The following is a 14,737-nucleotide window of genomic DNA, read 5'->3' as shown; positions in this document are numbered from 1 at the left end:
TATAGGGCTAGTCAGTTCGGCGAGGGGTATCCCGAGCTGTTACAAGGCAGGCCAATTCGACGAGGTGTATCCCGAACTGTCGCAAGGTGGGCAGTTCGGTGAGGTGTATCCCGAGTTGTCACAAGGCGGGCCGTTCGGTGAATTATGTCCCGAACTGTTGCAAGGCGGGCCAGTTCGAATTACTTTCTGGTTTGGGGCCAAGGGTGAGTTCGGGCCCCTAGTAGGGAGTTCGGACCGCTGGTTTCTCCCTTGGTGCTCACTTTTTAGGCTTGCTTTTGTGCCGAGTTGTTGCTTTTGCCACGTGTCCCATAACTGTGAGGTCGGGCCAAATCTTCCTTCATCACTTATGTTTACTGAAAAACATAGGGGAGGTTTTTATGATTGATAGAAAACTCAAGGGAGGTTTTGTGTTTTACCCTATTCTAAAATCTCAATTAAAACTCTTTTTAAATAAAAATTATTTTATGTTAGGTGTGCATGCCACATTTTAAATTTAAGTATACAAGAAGCTTTAAATATTATTTCATCTCATATTTCTAAAATCAGAAAGTGTCTTAGGTATATTAAAACTTTTGCAATTCAACATATGTTATGTCACATAGTTGTATTTCCATAAAAAAATTCTTACTGATTTTTATAATGAAAATAACGCCCCATAATTTTGTAAGCCAAGAAGTTTGGGAAATTGTAATTGTATATAATTAGTTAATGTTTTGTAAAATATAGAAATGATTTACGATTTAAAATATTGTTGAAGTAATGGAAATTAAATTTAAAAAATATTGAAAAAAATATTTCTTCTTCATATTGCTTTTGCAACATTAGATCCTAAGATTAAGAAAAGATGGTGTAGATAATATATATGAATATATATGAATTACTTGATCCTAAGATTAAGAAAATGTTTCTTCTTTGTATTACTTAAATCTTATTATGATAATATGGGAATTAGTCTTGTAATGGAAAAGATAAAGTTAAAATTTTATCATTTGAAATGTATAATATATATGAATTACAAGAATTAGGACATAGAAAAACTTGTTGTACAGGCTCGACCTAGTGGAACCACTATTTCTAGTAGTGGATTAAATAAAGTTTGGTTATTAATAAGTAAATGGCAACAACCAATTACCATTTCAGTAGCAAGTTCATTTTTTGAAATTCACTTTTTGAAATTCACTTTTTGAAATTCACTTTTGTTTACAAGCTAACTTAATATATTTCCTCAATTATTAGGATTACAAAGTTTTAGTCTAGTGGAAAGAACATGATAAAAAAATTGTCTAGTGCTTTCCATAATGACACATGATTTAGTAATCTTACTGGTATTCACAATTCCATTGGAATTTATCTTATTTTAGTATAAGTACTAGGGTATTGGACAACAAAAAAAGTTACATAAATGACGAAAGCCTAGAGATGTGCATATATTTGAAGAATTGGCTAGAAGCAAATGACAAACTGCAAAATCATGAAGGGCATGATATGTCAATGATGGCAGTTTACCAGATGTAGGTGATGCAAATCAAGGTTAAAGAGACAGAGGATGTGGAACTTGAAGTTGAAGAAAATATCCAAGGCAATATTTTTTGTATATTAAATAATTGTACAATATTCTTAAAATTATTGTAAATTTTGTTTTTCAATTTTATTTAAAAGTTATTTGTGTTGTTTTTCAATTTTATTTATAAGTTATTTGTGATTTTTTTAATGCAATTGTAAATTTTTATTTTCAATTTTGTATTATTTTATTTCAATTCCATTATAATTTTTTTCCAATTTTATTTTATTACTTCATATATGACCAATTGTATATATTAAATTCAAATGAAGTATTTTTTTGGAATTTTTTTTTATTTATTGTCTATTTTCTATTTTGTTAAATGTTTTATTTTTTATTTTTTCATTTTTACTTTGAAAAAGAAAAAAAGTGAAAATGCTTAAAAAAAATCAGATTAGGCCCATGGGCTGACCCAACCCAGGCTTGTTGCATGCCTCAAGACACAACCTATGCCCCAATCCGATGTGGGCAACTTGTAAAAATGGGTTGTTCCTAGAGCTGTAAAACGGGCCATGTCGCTACTCGCTCGTGGCCCGACATGATTTTGAGTCGACCTGACACGAAAAATGTGGGCCATGCCGAGACTAGGGCTTCAAGTCCATGGGTCGGCACAACTAAGAGAGCCATGCCACCCATAGCCCACGTGTCGATACAACCAAACACGACCCATATATATAATATATTATATTTATATAATATATTAATAAATAAACAATTATATATGTCAAAATTCATTTAAAATAAAAATTTTAAGATTTTTTTCAATTTTTTAAATAAATGTTTCATACGAGCTCTGGCCCGTGGCACGACACGACACAGGCCCATGTAACATACGAGCTCTGGCCGTGGGCCGTACCAGGGCAACTCCCCAAAATAAATATCCTAAAGGACAAAGATGACCCAGAACTACCCATAGGTCAACACGACATGACCTTAACGTGCTGGCGGAGCATGGCCCGTTTTATAGATAGATATTCCTGTGCCGATTCGGCATGACTTACATTATACCAATAAATGCAATCGTCCATTGGATATACTCTAGATAAGTTCAATAATTAATTTTTCTATAAGACAAAATGTAGTAGACTAGTAGTTGAATCATGAAAGCCATATCAAGGGGCCAGGAAAGGTTTGAGGCCCATTCATAAGAAAAAATGTGAGGTCTGAGTTCTGACCTAACGTTTGGGCCTGAGCCCAAGATAGAAAAGAATTTTGGGCTTATTTGGCTAACAAATCCCTACTCTTGTAGGGCTATTTTAGCTTGAGGCAGATTTTGTAGGACTATTTGACATGTATGTTTGATTTCTAATATATAAAAAACCAGAAAAGAACCAAGCAAACCATGATCTTACTTCTAACCGTTTTGGTGAAAGGTGATCTGAATTCGACCATTGGGGACGAAACGAGACCATTGATCTTACTTCTAACAGGTTGAATTTTGGTTAGGTTTTAAGTGCTCAATCCTAGTCGGCCACGAAACTAGACCATTGGGAAAAGCAGCCGGCCGGTGACCAGGAGGATTTGGTCAAGCTTTACTGCCCAAACCTCTCTCTCTCTCTATGTCTGGTCTGAATTTTAGAACTATGGATTGAAGAGACAAAGATATGTATCATCTCTCATACATTGAAGAGACAAAAATCGATCAATTTTATTTTATTAACATCACATAAAACAGATACAATTAATCACAGATATATAACTATATAATCAATAAGCAGACCCATCAATAATCTATCTCATCATGCCTTCTTCCACCATTGGAGGCACTGCAATTCCACGATTTCGTTCCATGTTGCCATGCCATCCTAGAAATCAAAGAATAGCAAAGACCCATTAATGGTTTGAACACAGACCGACAGATAAACAGATATGAGATCAATTGACCAGAGATGGTTTTAGTTAGAGAGAGTGAGAGACCTATGGACATGTCGAATCCACGTTTTTTAAGTTCTCTGTATTCTTGGCATAAGGCGCATGTCTCGCAACAAAAGTGAACCAGGCAATCTCCGCAGGGGCTCGACTGCAACGAGTATTGCTGCCTCAGCTTCGCTCGATAGATGCATGAATACATGCAAGCACAGCAAGTGAACCAATTGAGGAATGCGTAAATCGCTCCGCTCATTCCACAGGCTGCAGTCCTCTCACATGCAAAACACAGTCGTCTCAATCCAAACAATCTCAAAAAGCAACCCGTAAATTCAGTGATTTCAAGTGATGTACTCACGCAGTGATCCTTTATCGACGATCTCGGCGATTTGGCCGAACGTGATGCATGGGCACCAACAAGTGATGCAACCTGTGAAAATAGAGCACAGCCCATGAAACGGCGACGAGTGGAATATGAAGAAGACGAAATGAAAGAAACAGAGAAAGAGAACATACAGTTGGGAACATCGGCACAACAATCGCAGAGACCAGTCGACCATGGTGTCTGGGCTTGGGGTTGAGTTTGATAGACAGGTGGAGTACTCAGCGGGACCCCGATGACTGGGGGTTGAATGAATTGAGGATCATGTGGTGCTGGTGGTGCCGTGGGCGTCGGAGATGGTGGGAACTGTGGCGGTGGGGGTGCTGAACTTGGTGGTGGTGCGTAACCTGTGTTAGACCAATGCATTTTTCTTTTTGCCGAGGGAGAGAGAGAGAGAGAGAGATGGAGTTGCTGAATGCTGACAGCCTGCCATCGTATTTGTATGTTTCGTGTGGGTATTGCTACATTTCCTTTTGTTCTGGTAAACTTCGCTGATTTTTCTTTGGACCGGGTAGTCGGGTAGGGATGTCAACATACCGCGTTACTGTGTATTGCTCTAAAGTCTAAACAAATCCAGAAATGGATTGGATTTGATGGGATAGACCACAATTCGTGAATCCGACCCTTAAATGATGGCTTCAAAGTGGGAAAACAATGGGAAAGAAATTAAACTTGGGTAAATGCCTACCCAATTCAGTTTTAATGCACGAAGAGGCATCGGAAGAAAGAAAAAAAAAACCAGTTTTAACATTACTTGATTGGGTTCTGCAAATCAAACGGTGAGAGAGAGAGAGATTTGGGTGACGCGTATTTCAAATTTGGACCATAATTCATAAGAGATCATCAATATATATCTAATTCATATGAAATTAGATTGGATTGGTTTAACATCAAAATTAGCCGGAGGTTTAACTCAAATTTCCTACTCACTTTTCCTACCCACTCTCTAGCCGTCATGAATTAGAGTCACACATCTTTCAATTCATAATAGAGATGTATAACTGTAATTCACTGCAGGTAGAGAATAGATATTAAAAGTGAGTAAGAAATCCCGTTTGGGTTTAAAGTTTAAACCCTCTATCATAAAGAAAACGCGCTTGTTTTGTGTGGTTATTGTAGATGATTATTTTTTATCATAAAATAATGATTCTAATTTGTGCTGACGGTAACAATTGGAGCCCATTTTCTTGAAAAAAACCATTTATGTTTGAAGAACGACTTCTAATCACTATCTTAAAATAATTTTAAAATTAATAAATTATATTAGTGAAGAAGAGAATATTTACCATACCTAAAGGTTACATTTATCAATCAGTAATAAATCTGCAGCACATCATAGTTGACGTCTTTAACGTTATTAAAGTTTCGATGATAATTATACAACTTGTAGAACAGCATGTGACTTCTTCAACATGACTAGATGAAATCTTTGTTTACGTGTTGCATATGTTGGTTAATGTATCATAGTTGGACTTTGAAAACTTCTGGATTCTTCGTATTGTTTTTGGTGGGAAGAAAAGACAACCACCCAAGAAGTCCTTAATAAGGTTATGTTTGGTTTGAAGGAAAATGTAGAGAAAAGAAGGGAAACCTTAATAAACATTGTATGGGTTCTTTTGCTTTTCCCTACTTTTTTCCTTCAAATCAAACATAGCCTAAGAAAAATGTAGTCTAGTTCCAATGGAGGATTTACATGAAAGCAAAAATCACTGCCACTTGATTTCCTTCTCTGCACATGAAAGCAAAACCCAATCCAGGCTCAGCCCAAGCAAGACGTACACTTCAATCCCAGGCCAGGATGAGAGTTGAGACTCCAAGTTGGCCCAAGGTGTTGGACCCGTGCCCAGCCCAACTTAGTATCCCCATCCTCACTCCTCAGAATGGATTCAGGTCAAAGTTGGGGCTTTTCTAGGCTTCGTTATTGAACTAAAAACAAAAACGAAAGGCAGAATACAATTTAATTTGAACCAGTCTTTAGTCTTTCAATTATCGCTTGGGCAAACAAATTATTCATCTGTAGAGCTTCCTCACACTGATAGCACTAACATAGGATGCAATATTACACCGATACATTCACATTTTGGTACTTAAATAGATCAACAAGCTAGCAACCAGATAAATTACCATTGACTAAATCAGAGAACCTTCTTCCACAATCGGAGCAATCGCTACACCACGATTCTGTTTCCCTGGTTAGCTTTCCATCCTAAAACAAACAAAATCATAAATAGATAAATGGGTATGGATGTAAACAAGGCTTGGGCCTATTTGTACGAATTGAGAGCAAATTCTGGTTTACTTTGTTTTTGTTCCTTTGGAATTCTACCTGAAACGTTATGGGTCAATTAATATGATATCCCCATGCATACATTTATCTACAGCCAATATGTAAGGCCTGGGGAGGGATAGATGTCACAAGGCAACAACCAAACATTTTGTGCAGGAGGGGTTGTTGCTATTAGCTCTAATATCACCAACATGTAGGTTGGGGCCATCGTCGTCTGTCCAGATGAGATAATGATGCTTACACAGATGTGAGACCAAACCACCAGCAATCAGAGCCTGTAAAATTAAACTGTTAATACAGCACCTTTCGTCGGTGTTTTGGCTAAATTTGCCAGACATTTATTCTTGACACTGAATTGAACGTAATCTCAACAGGAGATTGTTGTATGCCTTTAATTCGAAAATTGAAAAAGTTATCAAGCCAATTTGGTAAATGGTGTGACAAATGATTTTAGTTAGTAAGAAACCATTTCAGACCTAGCTTGAAATTGACTAGGGCTATAATTGCTCCACACAGCCTGTGGTAGATCCAAACTGTCCATGAGATAGTGAATCTCTGGATTGGTCCAAATTTGAACAGCCATATGAGCTATTGCCTCTGGGGGTGAGCAAAAGAACCAAAAAACCGGATCGACCGAAACCGAATCGAAAAATCAATTAATCGAATTGGTCGGTTCAGTTTCAATTAATCATTTAAAAAAATTGGTGGTTAATTGAACTGACCGATATATATTTTTATATAATATTATATATATAATAATATTATATTTTATTTTAAAAAAAATCAAATAAAAATGTTCGACAGTCTGAAAGTGTTCAGACTGCCGAACTGAGAGTTGAGACAGGTTCGCCAATCTAGCACCCGTTGGCTGCCAGTCTGAGTCGTTTGACAAACTAACACCCGTTGGCCACTACGCAAGCCTTCTTTTTCTTTCCCTTTCTCTCTTGGATTCTCACTCTCTCATACTCCCCCCCTCTCTCTCTCTGAACTCTCTCTCTCGCCTCTTAGTCTCTCTCTGAACTCTCTCTCTCGCCTCTCAGTCACACTGAACTCTCTCTCTCGCCTCTCAGTCTCTCTGAACTCTCTCTCTCTCTCTTCTCTCATTCTCTCTCTGAGCTCTCTCTCTCACCTCTCAGTCTCTCTCTGAAGTCTGAACTCTCTCTCTCGCCTTCCAGTCTCTCTCTGAGCTCTCTCCCTCTCTCGCCTCTCAGTCTCTCTCTGAAATCTCTCTCTCTTGCCTCTAGGACTCTCGCGCTGGTTCTGGCCTTTGGTACTCTGCCCTTCGACCGATTCACCAACGACCTCTGACATTGGCGATCTGCGACACTGGAGGCTTGGCCTATGGGTTAGAGGCTAATGCATCTCGGCGACACTGGCGATCTCAATTATCGTGTTTTTCCTTTTTCTTAATTTTAATGGCATGAAGAACCGAACTACGGTTAACCGGTCCACCAGTTAACCGGTTAACCGGTTGTATCAGTTCAGTTGAATGTAAAAACTGAACCTATCAGTTCGGTCCAGAAAATTACCCCATAGTTCGATACCCTAATTGCCTCACCTTGTATTGGTGATTTCCATAATATTAGTTCTCCAAATTTTAAATTTTACATTATAAGATAGTAAAGTGGGCTAATATTTGCATGCATTGTAGTGTTTTTTGGGCTGAAAGCCTTTTTTTATATTAATGGAGGATGGGGATTGGATCTTGAAAACTCTTTTTTCATAGCTAACTAAAGCTCCAGGAATAGGGATTTAGAATTGGAATTGGGATGGGCTATTCTAATTCCAACCATTTGGTTGGGTGGAATCGGAATCCCATTCCCATTCCTAGTGGAATGGCATTCTCCCATTTGAGGGAATGGCCATTCCCTTCCCCTCAGGAATGAAATCTCATTCCCTCTTATTCTAATTTTCATTTTCATTAATTTCTATCTGAACAAAACAGACTATGGGAATAGCCCATTCTTATTCCAATTAAGAACCAAAGGGACCCTATTGTGATGTGAAAGATTGCAGAATAGATTTACATTATTAGCTTTCCACATATCATTTTTTTGGTGTTGTAAACTTTCCACAGACCAAAAGATGTGTCAAAAAGACATGAAACACCACCAATATTAACTTAGAACATAGAAAACCCACCAAAGACTAGCGCTTAGAGGACTGAAGAAAGAATAGTCCTTCCTTCATATAGTTTTCAGTGAAACTGAAGACTAGGAGGGTGCTTGGGACCAATGCATTGCACAGCCGTTTCGATTCCACCGACATATATTCAGTGCCACATTAGAAAAAAAATTGATAAAAAAATCACATTTTGGTAGTCTCTTTCTAAAAGAGCCGGGATTTGCTCCTCACAAATGGGCACATCCACTGTGCATTGGGAACATCTTCCGTGAATAATAACTAATAAGTATGGGAGATGTTCCCAATGCATGGTAGGGCGTGCGTGTGAGGCGCCTGAGAGGCGCCAGGTGTGAGGAACAGATCCGATCTCCCTACCAGTTCAAATCAGCCCCTGACAAGACTGCCCCCCACAATGTTCCACAGCACATCCCTGCCGTGTATTGGGAACATCTGATGATATACCCGGAATGATGATATAGTCATCGAGAGATGTTCCCAACACATGGCGGGGATGTGCCGTGGAACGTTGTGGGGGGCTGATTCGGTCTCTCAACCTACATCCCCATTTTTTTTTTGTGTTTTTTTTTTCTTTTTCAGCAAAAACATGTGTAATGAAACACTTGTAAATGGGAGCCCACTTGTGAAAAAGAACGCATGTGGAATGTTCTTGTCTCAAACGTCCCCTAGTTCAATGATAATGATGTTACTGATGATTGCTCGTAGAAATGGTTACATAGTTCAATGAATTTCTGAACAAAAAAAGAAGAAAGAAAGTTTTGAACTTTCAACAGGTTGATCATAACTTTATAACCAACCAAGAAAACCATTTGTTCTTAAATGAATAGAAAGGGGCCATGGACCCTTTATTTCCCTCTCCTCTGAAAACCCAATAGATCAGATATCTCCCCATTTTCATGGCAAGATCTAGAAAAACCGAACAAGATAATATTTACTAGATAATCAGATTTAAATTAGTAAACCCTACAAAGTTTTGGGCTTCTATTACTTGTATATGGCACCTTGCTATTTTGAATTATGAGTCCAGCTTGAAACCAATGGACTCTGTTTGGTTTGATAGAATAAAATAAGAAGCAAACAGAAAATTGAGGGGAATTTTCACAAAATCTGCGAAGAACCTTCCTTCGATTTTTCTGTTTTCTTCTTGCTTAATTTGGATCAGACAAAACATAGCCATAACTTACCGATATGATATACAGAGATCATTAATTTCAAACATGAGATTAAATAGACCAAACTTATATCGAAAACAAAAGCTAAACATCGTCCTCAATTCCTCATCACTCCCCACAGCTAACAAATTAAAACCTGCATATTTAATACAACAAATAGAACAGTGATTACTTCAGCGGATCATGCCTCCTTGCACGACTGGAGCCATTGTCACTCCACGGTTTTGATTTTGCATATTACCAGACCATCCTGACAAATTAAAATGACAGCAATTTCAATATATAATAAGATGATGATGAAAAGAGATCTAGATAGTTAAAACTAGGTGGGTAAGATGAAATGGTATGAATTAAGTAGAGAAAAGAACCTAGAGCCATGGAGAATCCACGCTGTTTGAGCTCTCTGTACTCTTGACACAAGGCGCAACAGTCACAGCAGCAGTGAACAAGGCAATCAGCACATGGGGTCTCCTGCAGGGAGAATTGCTGCCGCAGCATGGATCGGTAGGTGCAGGAGTATATCCACGGGCAACCCAACAGAACCCAGATGAGAGTGTAAAGGGATGCACTACCAACACAAGCTGTACGTAGTTACCATAAAAGCATTCTCAATCTGTGAATTACATCAATTTCGAAAGCCCAGAACTACGTAAGATGGATCAATAAAGCACAGAATGAGTAGTACACTGTCACTTACAGGAGGATCCTTTGCTGACGATTTCGGCGATGCGGCCAAACGTAATGCATGGGCACCAAAGCGTCAGACAACCTGTTATTTAATAGGAATGTATTATGAGGTTTTGGTGATGTATAATGGGAAAGTTAGGTTGAATCAATACTCACAGCTCTCACAGTCGTTGAAGCAGTCGAAGAGGCCGCTTGACCAAGGATACTGAGCTTGAGAATGGATTGGAATCACATTTAGGGGATTCTGCTGGCTTATGTTGGGCGGAAACTGAGCAGGTAAAGAATAAACTGGAATCTCAGCCGGATAATTCTGAACATTGTTAGGTTGAGAATAAGCTGGAATCGCAGCCGGATAATTCTGAACATTGTTTGTGGAATACATGTTTCCACACTTACTACACAGATAGATGGAGAGAGAGAGATATGAATGGGGGGCGAGAATTAGGTTAATAGGTTGTGCGCTATATCAAAGGTTAAAGGGGCAGGAGGTCAACTGGTGAAGTCGTTGCCCGTTGGAGAGGGCCGGAGCAAATTAAAATAAAGGTTAGGTCGTGGCGGGAGGTCAACTGGTGTAGTCGTTGCCCGTTGGAGAGGGCTGGAGCAAATTAAAGTAAAGGTTAAGTCGTCGATCTCCCGATGGAGTCCGGAAGACTGATACAAACCAAACCAAAGAGGTGAAGTCGTTCTACCCCTCGACCCCACCCTCCCCCAAAGTCCCAGTCGACTCCGAACGAGTCATGACAGGCCTGACAAAGATATTAATACGAAGTTAGGTATAAAGCTGTAAAACGGGTTGTGCTGGCCGGAATGACATGGCCCGCAATTTGTGCCCGTGTCTCATTTTAAGTCCAGTCCTGTCTCTGGGGGTTGGCATGCTATAGTCTTGTGCCCGTGTAGGCTTATGCAGACCATGTCATGGGCCTTGGCATGGTATAGTTTATAATTTTTTGTCAAGTAAAACTAAAATACTTAACTTTCATTTGAAAACTAATTGAAAAAATAAGAAATCTAACAAAGAAATGAAAAATAAATACTTAAGTATTTAACCAAATATAAAGTCAAAGATTCAAAGTAGACAATAAATTGAAAAAAAATAGAAATTTTATTTTATTTAAATTTGAACAATGCAATGGTTGGATGAATGAAATATGGAAAATGGAATAAATTAATAAAATATAAAAAAGTACAATATAATTATAAATAAAAAATAAAAAATTACATTGTTAGAAAAATATCAAGTAATTTAAATAAAATTCAAACAAAATTTACAATAATTTGAAAAAAAATGCTATACAACTATTGAGTACACAAAAAATATTGACTTCATAATTTTCTTAAAACTCCACATATACCTCCATCTCCTTAACTTTGATCATCTGCTTCAGGTGAAACATTAGGTGTAGTGCCATGCCCTCCTTTGTCTTGTAATCTATCTTTAGCATCCAACCAATCTTTAAAGCAGAGACACATCTTCAGACTTTCATCACTCATACAACTTCTCTTGTCGTCCAACACCTTAGTACTTGCATTAAGACGATACTCCGGTGGTACTATAGACATTGGAGGGGTTATTAAATCATGTTTTATGGCAGCAATGACTGGATAATTTTTTTCATGTCTACTCTACCATGCTAAAATATTAAAAATATTCATTTCCTCTAAGGTGAATAAATCACTTAAATTAGAAAATTTTGCTTGTAAATAAAAATTAAGTTCAACAAATGAACTTGTTTATGAAGACGCAATAGATTTCTGCCTCCTACTTATTAAAAACCAAAATTTTTCTTTTCCACTACTAGAACTAGTTTCAGACTTTCAAAAGTGGAAGATGTACTTGTACAAGTTTTATATTTCTTATGCCCTGATATTTTGGATTCATATAAATTATACATTTTAAATAATTTTAGTTTCAGACTTCCGAGGAGGAGTTGTACAATCATCGTTGAGGATATCAATCAAAAGTCTGGAGTCTGATTCCACCATAATTTTATCTAGGTTATGGGAAATAGCCAGGTGTAAGCCATCCAGCAAAGCTATAGCCTCTACAACTAAATTGAAGTCAAAGCCATATGTGTTAGAGAAGGCACAAATAAAACCATTTCTTCCATCTCTGATAATACCCCCTCCGCCACATGGGCCCGGATTGCCTCTCGAAGCACCACCAACATTCAATTTTAAGTAATCCTCCGGAACGACCAATAAATGCACCACTTTGATGTGTCTACCCTTAATTGGATGGATCCACAACCCTAACCCTTGTAAGGAGAGTTGTTGATTAAAACTCACCTTATGGGTTAATTTAAGGAAGCGGAGAACTCATGAATCTATCGCACTATCACCCAAATCACCAATTTAGAGCATCAAAGTTTATTTTCCTTTCTTTGCCTGTTTCTTTCTTTCCAGATTTCTCACACTACAAAACAAGCAATTAGCCCTACTACAACAACCCATTGATTTTTTTTTTCTGAGGCTGTTGAAAACCAAAATGAGAGAAGCTCCTTAATACTCTCATTACCCCTGAAAGGGAGCCCTAACATTCTGCTAAAGAACAACCAAACTTTCCAAGCTAGGTAGTTATGCACCAACAAATGGTTGATATCTTCCTCTAAGTCGTCACAGCAGTAGACACATCTGGAGACAAAAGGGACTCCCAATTCCTTTATATCAAAATACACTCCAATCTTCCCAACCATAAGTTTCCAAACAAAGAACCTTATCTTGGTGGGCATTAAAGCATTCCAAACCACCTTGTACTAGTCCACTGTGGGATGAGCAGTTCTATAGAAGGACCAAGCTAATTTTATAGAGAAATCCCCTTTCACCTCAGGGAGCCAAACTATTTTATCTTGGTTGTTAGAGACCTTCACATCGGACCCCTGAATACTGCTGAGAACCTCCTCTTCAAGAAAAACCCTAACTTGATCCATGCGCCAAACTCCTGCCTCATCAATAACATCACAAACTCTCAACTACAAATTTAGACCATCTAGCTGAATGACTTTCTCAATTAAAGAACCATCCATGGTCCAATTATCAAACCAGAAGTTGATCTCTCCCCTTCCCATCATCCACCTCGAGAGATGAACTAAATCACCTCTTAGTTCCATGTTAACTTTTCAGGTACGAGAAGTGTAGCAATGAGGGATGGTTATATAGAAATGACCATGTTTCAACACCTTGGCTCTAAAGAAATCAGCCCACAAGGAGTTCTGAAATAGCACTCACCACAAAGCTTTCAACTTAAAGGCTTTTGCAATCCACCTTCAGAAAAAGGTCTCACAGTTTTTCTCCAAGCGACCCAATGGTGATGATTAACTAAGTCTGAATTAGACCACGGGAAACCTTTCATCAACTATTCTAGGCACCTAATAACCATCTTGGGAGTTGCAACTACCGACATCAAGTATATAGGAATGCTATTTAAAACATGTCTAATTAGGACCAGCTTACCTCCTGCCGAAATCACTTTCCCTTTCCAGCCCAAAATTTTTGCTACCACTTTCTGCACAACCCCATCAAAGGCTTCTTCTTTCACATGACCCTTACCAATTGGTATACCAAAGTAAGTGAAGGGAAGAGGCTTATGCAAGTAACCCATGGTTGATGTGATAATTTGGATTTTGTTGTGGAAAGCTTTTGCTGAAGTGAAAAAGCAGCTCTTAGCCTTATTCACCAATTGACCTGAACACTTCTCGTACCTCCGGATTATTGTCATGACTTTCTCTAACACTTGCTTGGACTCTCTTGTGAAGATAATGGTGTCATCAGCATAGAGACTGTGGGTGATAGGTGGATATCCCCTGTGGGTCACATAAACACCTATACGATACTTTTCACCCAGTTTAGATAAATTTCTACTGAGTACCTCCTCTACAATGATAAATAAGTAAGGCAAGAGTGGATCCCCTTGCCGCAAGCCTCTGGTAGACTGAAAATAACTTGTGACTCCTCCATTCCAAAGGACTAAGAACCAACAATTAACAACCATTTTTCTAACCAGCTCAATGTAGGCTTCACTAAAACCGAACTATCTCAAGACAGTGAACAGAAAGTCTCAATTCAGCCGATCATAAGCTTTTTCCATATCCAGATTAAGAACTACATTTCCGCCCCCCCCCACTACCTTCCTTTCAATATCATTAACCATTTCCTGCACCAGAGACACATTATCCATGATGTTTTGCCCCTGAATGAAAGCACCCTACTCTTGTGAAATTATCTTAGGTAAAATGCCGGCCAATCTTTTAGTAAAGATTTTTGCAATAATTTTATAGCAAAAATTACCTAAACTAATGGGACGAAAATCTATGAAACTTTCAAGAACTTTGCATTTCATAATCAAAGTAATAAAGGAGGAAGTGTAACTCATCGAAAGCTGGCCACCATTAAAGAAAAATTGTACAACCCCTACCACATCCACTCCAAGAATACCGCAACACGAAACAAAAAATAAATGTCCCATAAAACCATCCGGTCTTGGAGCACTGTCTCTGTCCATGGCATGAACCACCTCTTGAATTTCTGTCTTAGAAGGAACGACCAAAAGAAGTTCATTGTCTCCTTGATTTACCACACACTATATGACTTCCAGTAAATCTTCATCACAAGCAACCCCTTCCTCTAATAGGACACTGCAAAAA

General features: G+C 38.2%; 2 protein-coding genes across 2 annotated transcripts; both read right to left on the bottom strand.

Moving 5' to 3' along the window:
* Positions 1-3,199: 3,199 nt before the first annotated feature.
* Positions 3,200-4,202, bottom strand: LOC148855172 (protein PLANT CADMIUM RESISTANCE 2-like). The gene is made up of 4 exons (XM_088941061.1): positions 3,944-4,202; positions 3,786-3,857; positions 3,479-3,691; positions 3,200-3,366 (listed from the first exon to the last, which is right to left on the bottom strand). The coding sequence occupies exons 1-4, from the start codon at positions 4,173-4,175 to the stop codon at positions 3,293-3,295; spliced, it is 591 nt and encodes a 196-aa protein (XP_088797187.1). The 5' UTR covers positions 4,176-4,202; the 3' UTR covers positions 3,200-3,292.
* Positions 4,203-9,408: 5,206 nt separating this feature from the next.
* LOC148855171 (protein PLANT CADMIUM RESISTANCE 2-like) lies at positions 9,409-10,830 on the bottom strand. Its single transcript, XM_088941086.1, has 4 exons — positions 10,254-10,830; positions 10,108-10,179; positions 9,779-9,991; positions 9,409-9,660 (listed from the first exon to the last, which is right to left on the bottom strand). Exons 1-4 carry the CDS (start codon positions 10,477-10,479, stop codon positions 9,584-9,586), a joined length of 588 nt encoding a protein of 195 aa, XP_088797212.1. The 5' UTR covers positions 10,480-10,830; the 3' UTR covers positions 9,409-9,583.
* Between the last annotated feature and the right edge of the window lie 3,907 nt (positions 10,831-14,737).

Source organism: Nelumbo lutea, chromosome 4 (genome assembly GCF_056320005.1).
Source record: "Nelumbo lutea isolate HS-2025 chromosome 4, American lotus-T2T, whole genome shotgun sequence".
NCBI lineage: Eukaryota > Viridiplantae > Streptophyta > Magnoliopsida > Proteales > Nelumbonaceae > Nelumbo > Nelumbo lutea.
Note: the sequence above shows the minus strand (reverse complement) of the source record. Positions and strands in the feature narration are given on the sequence as shown.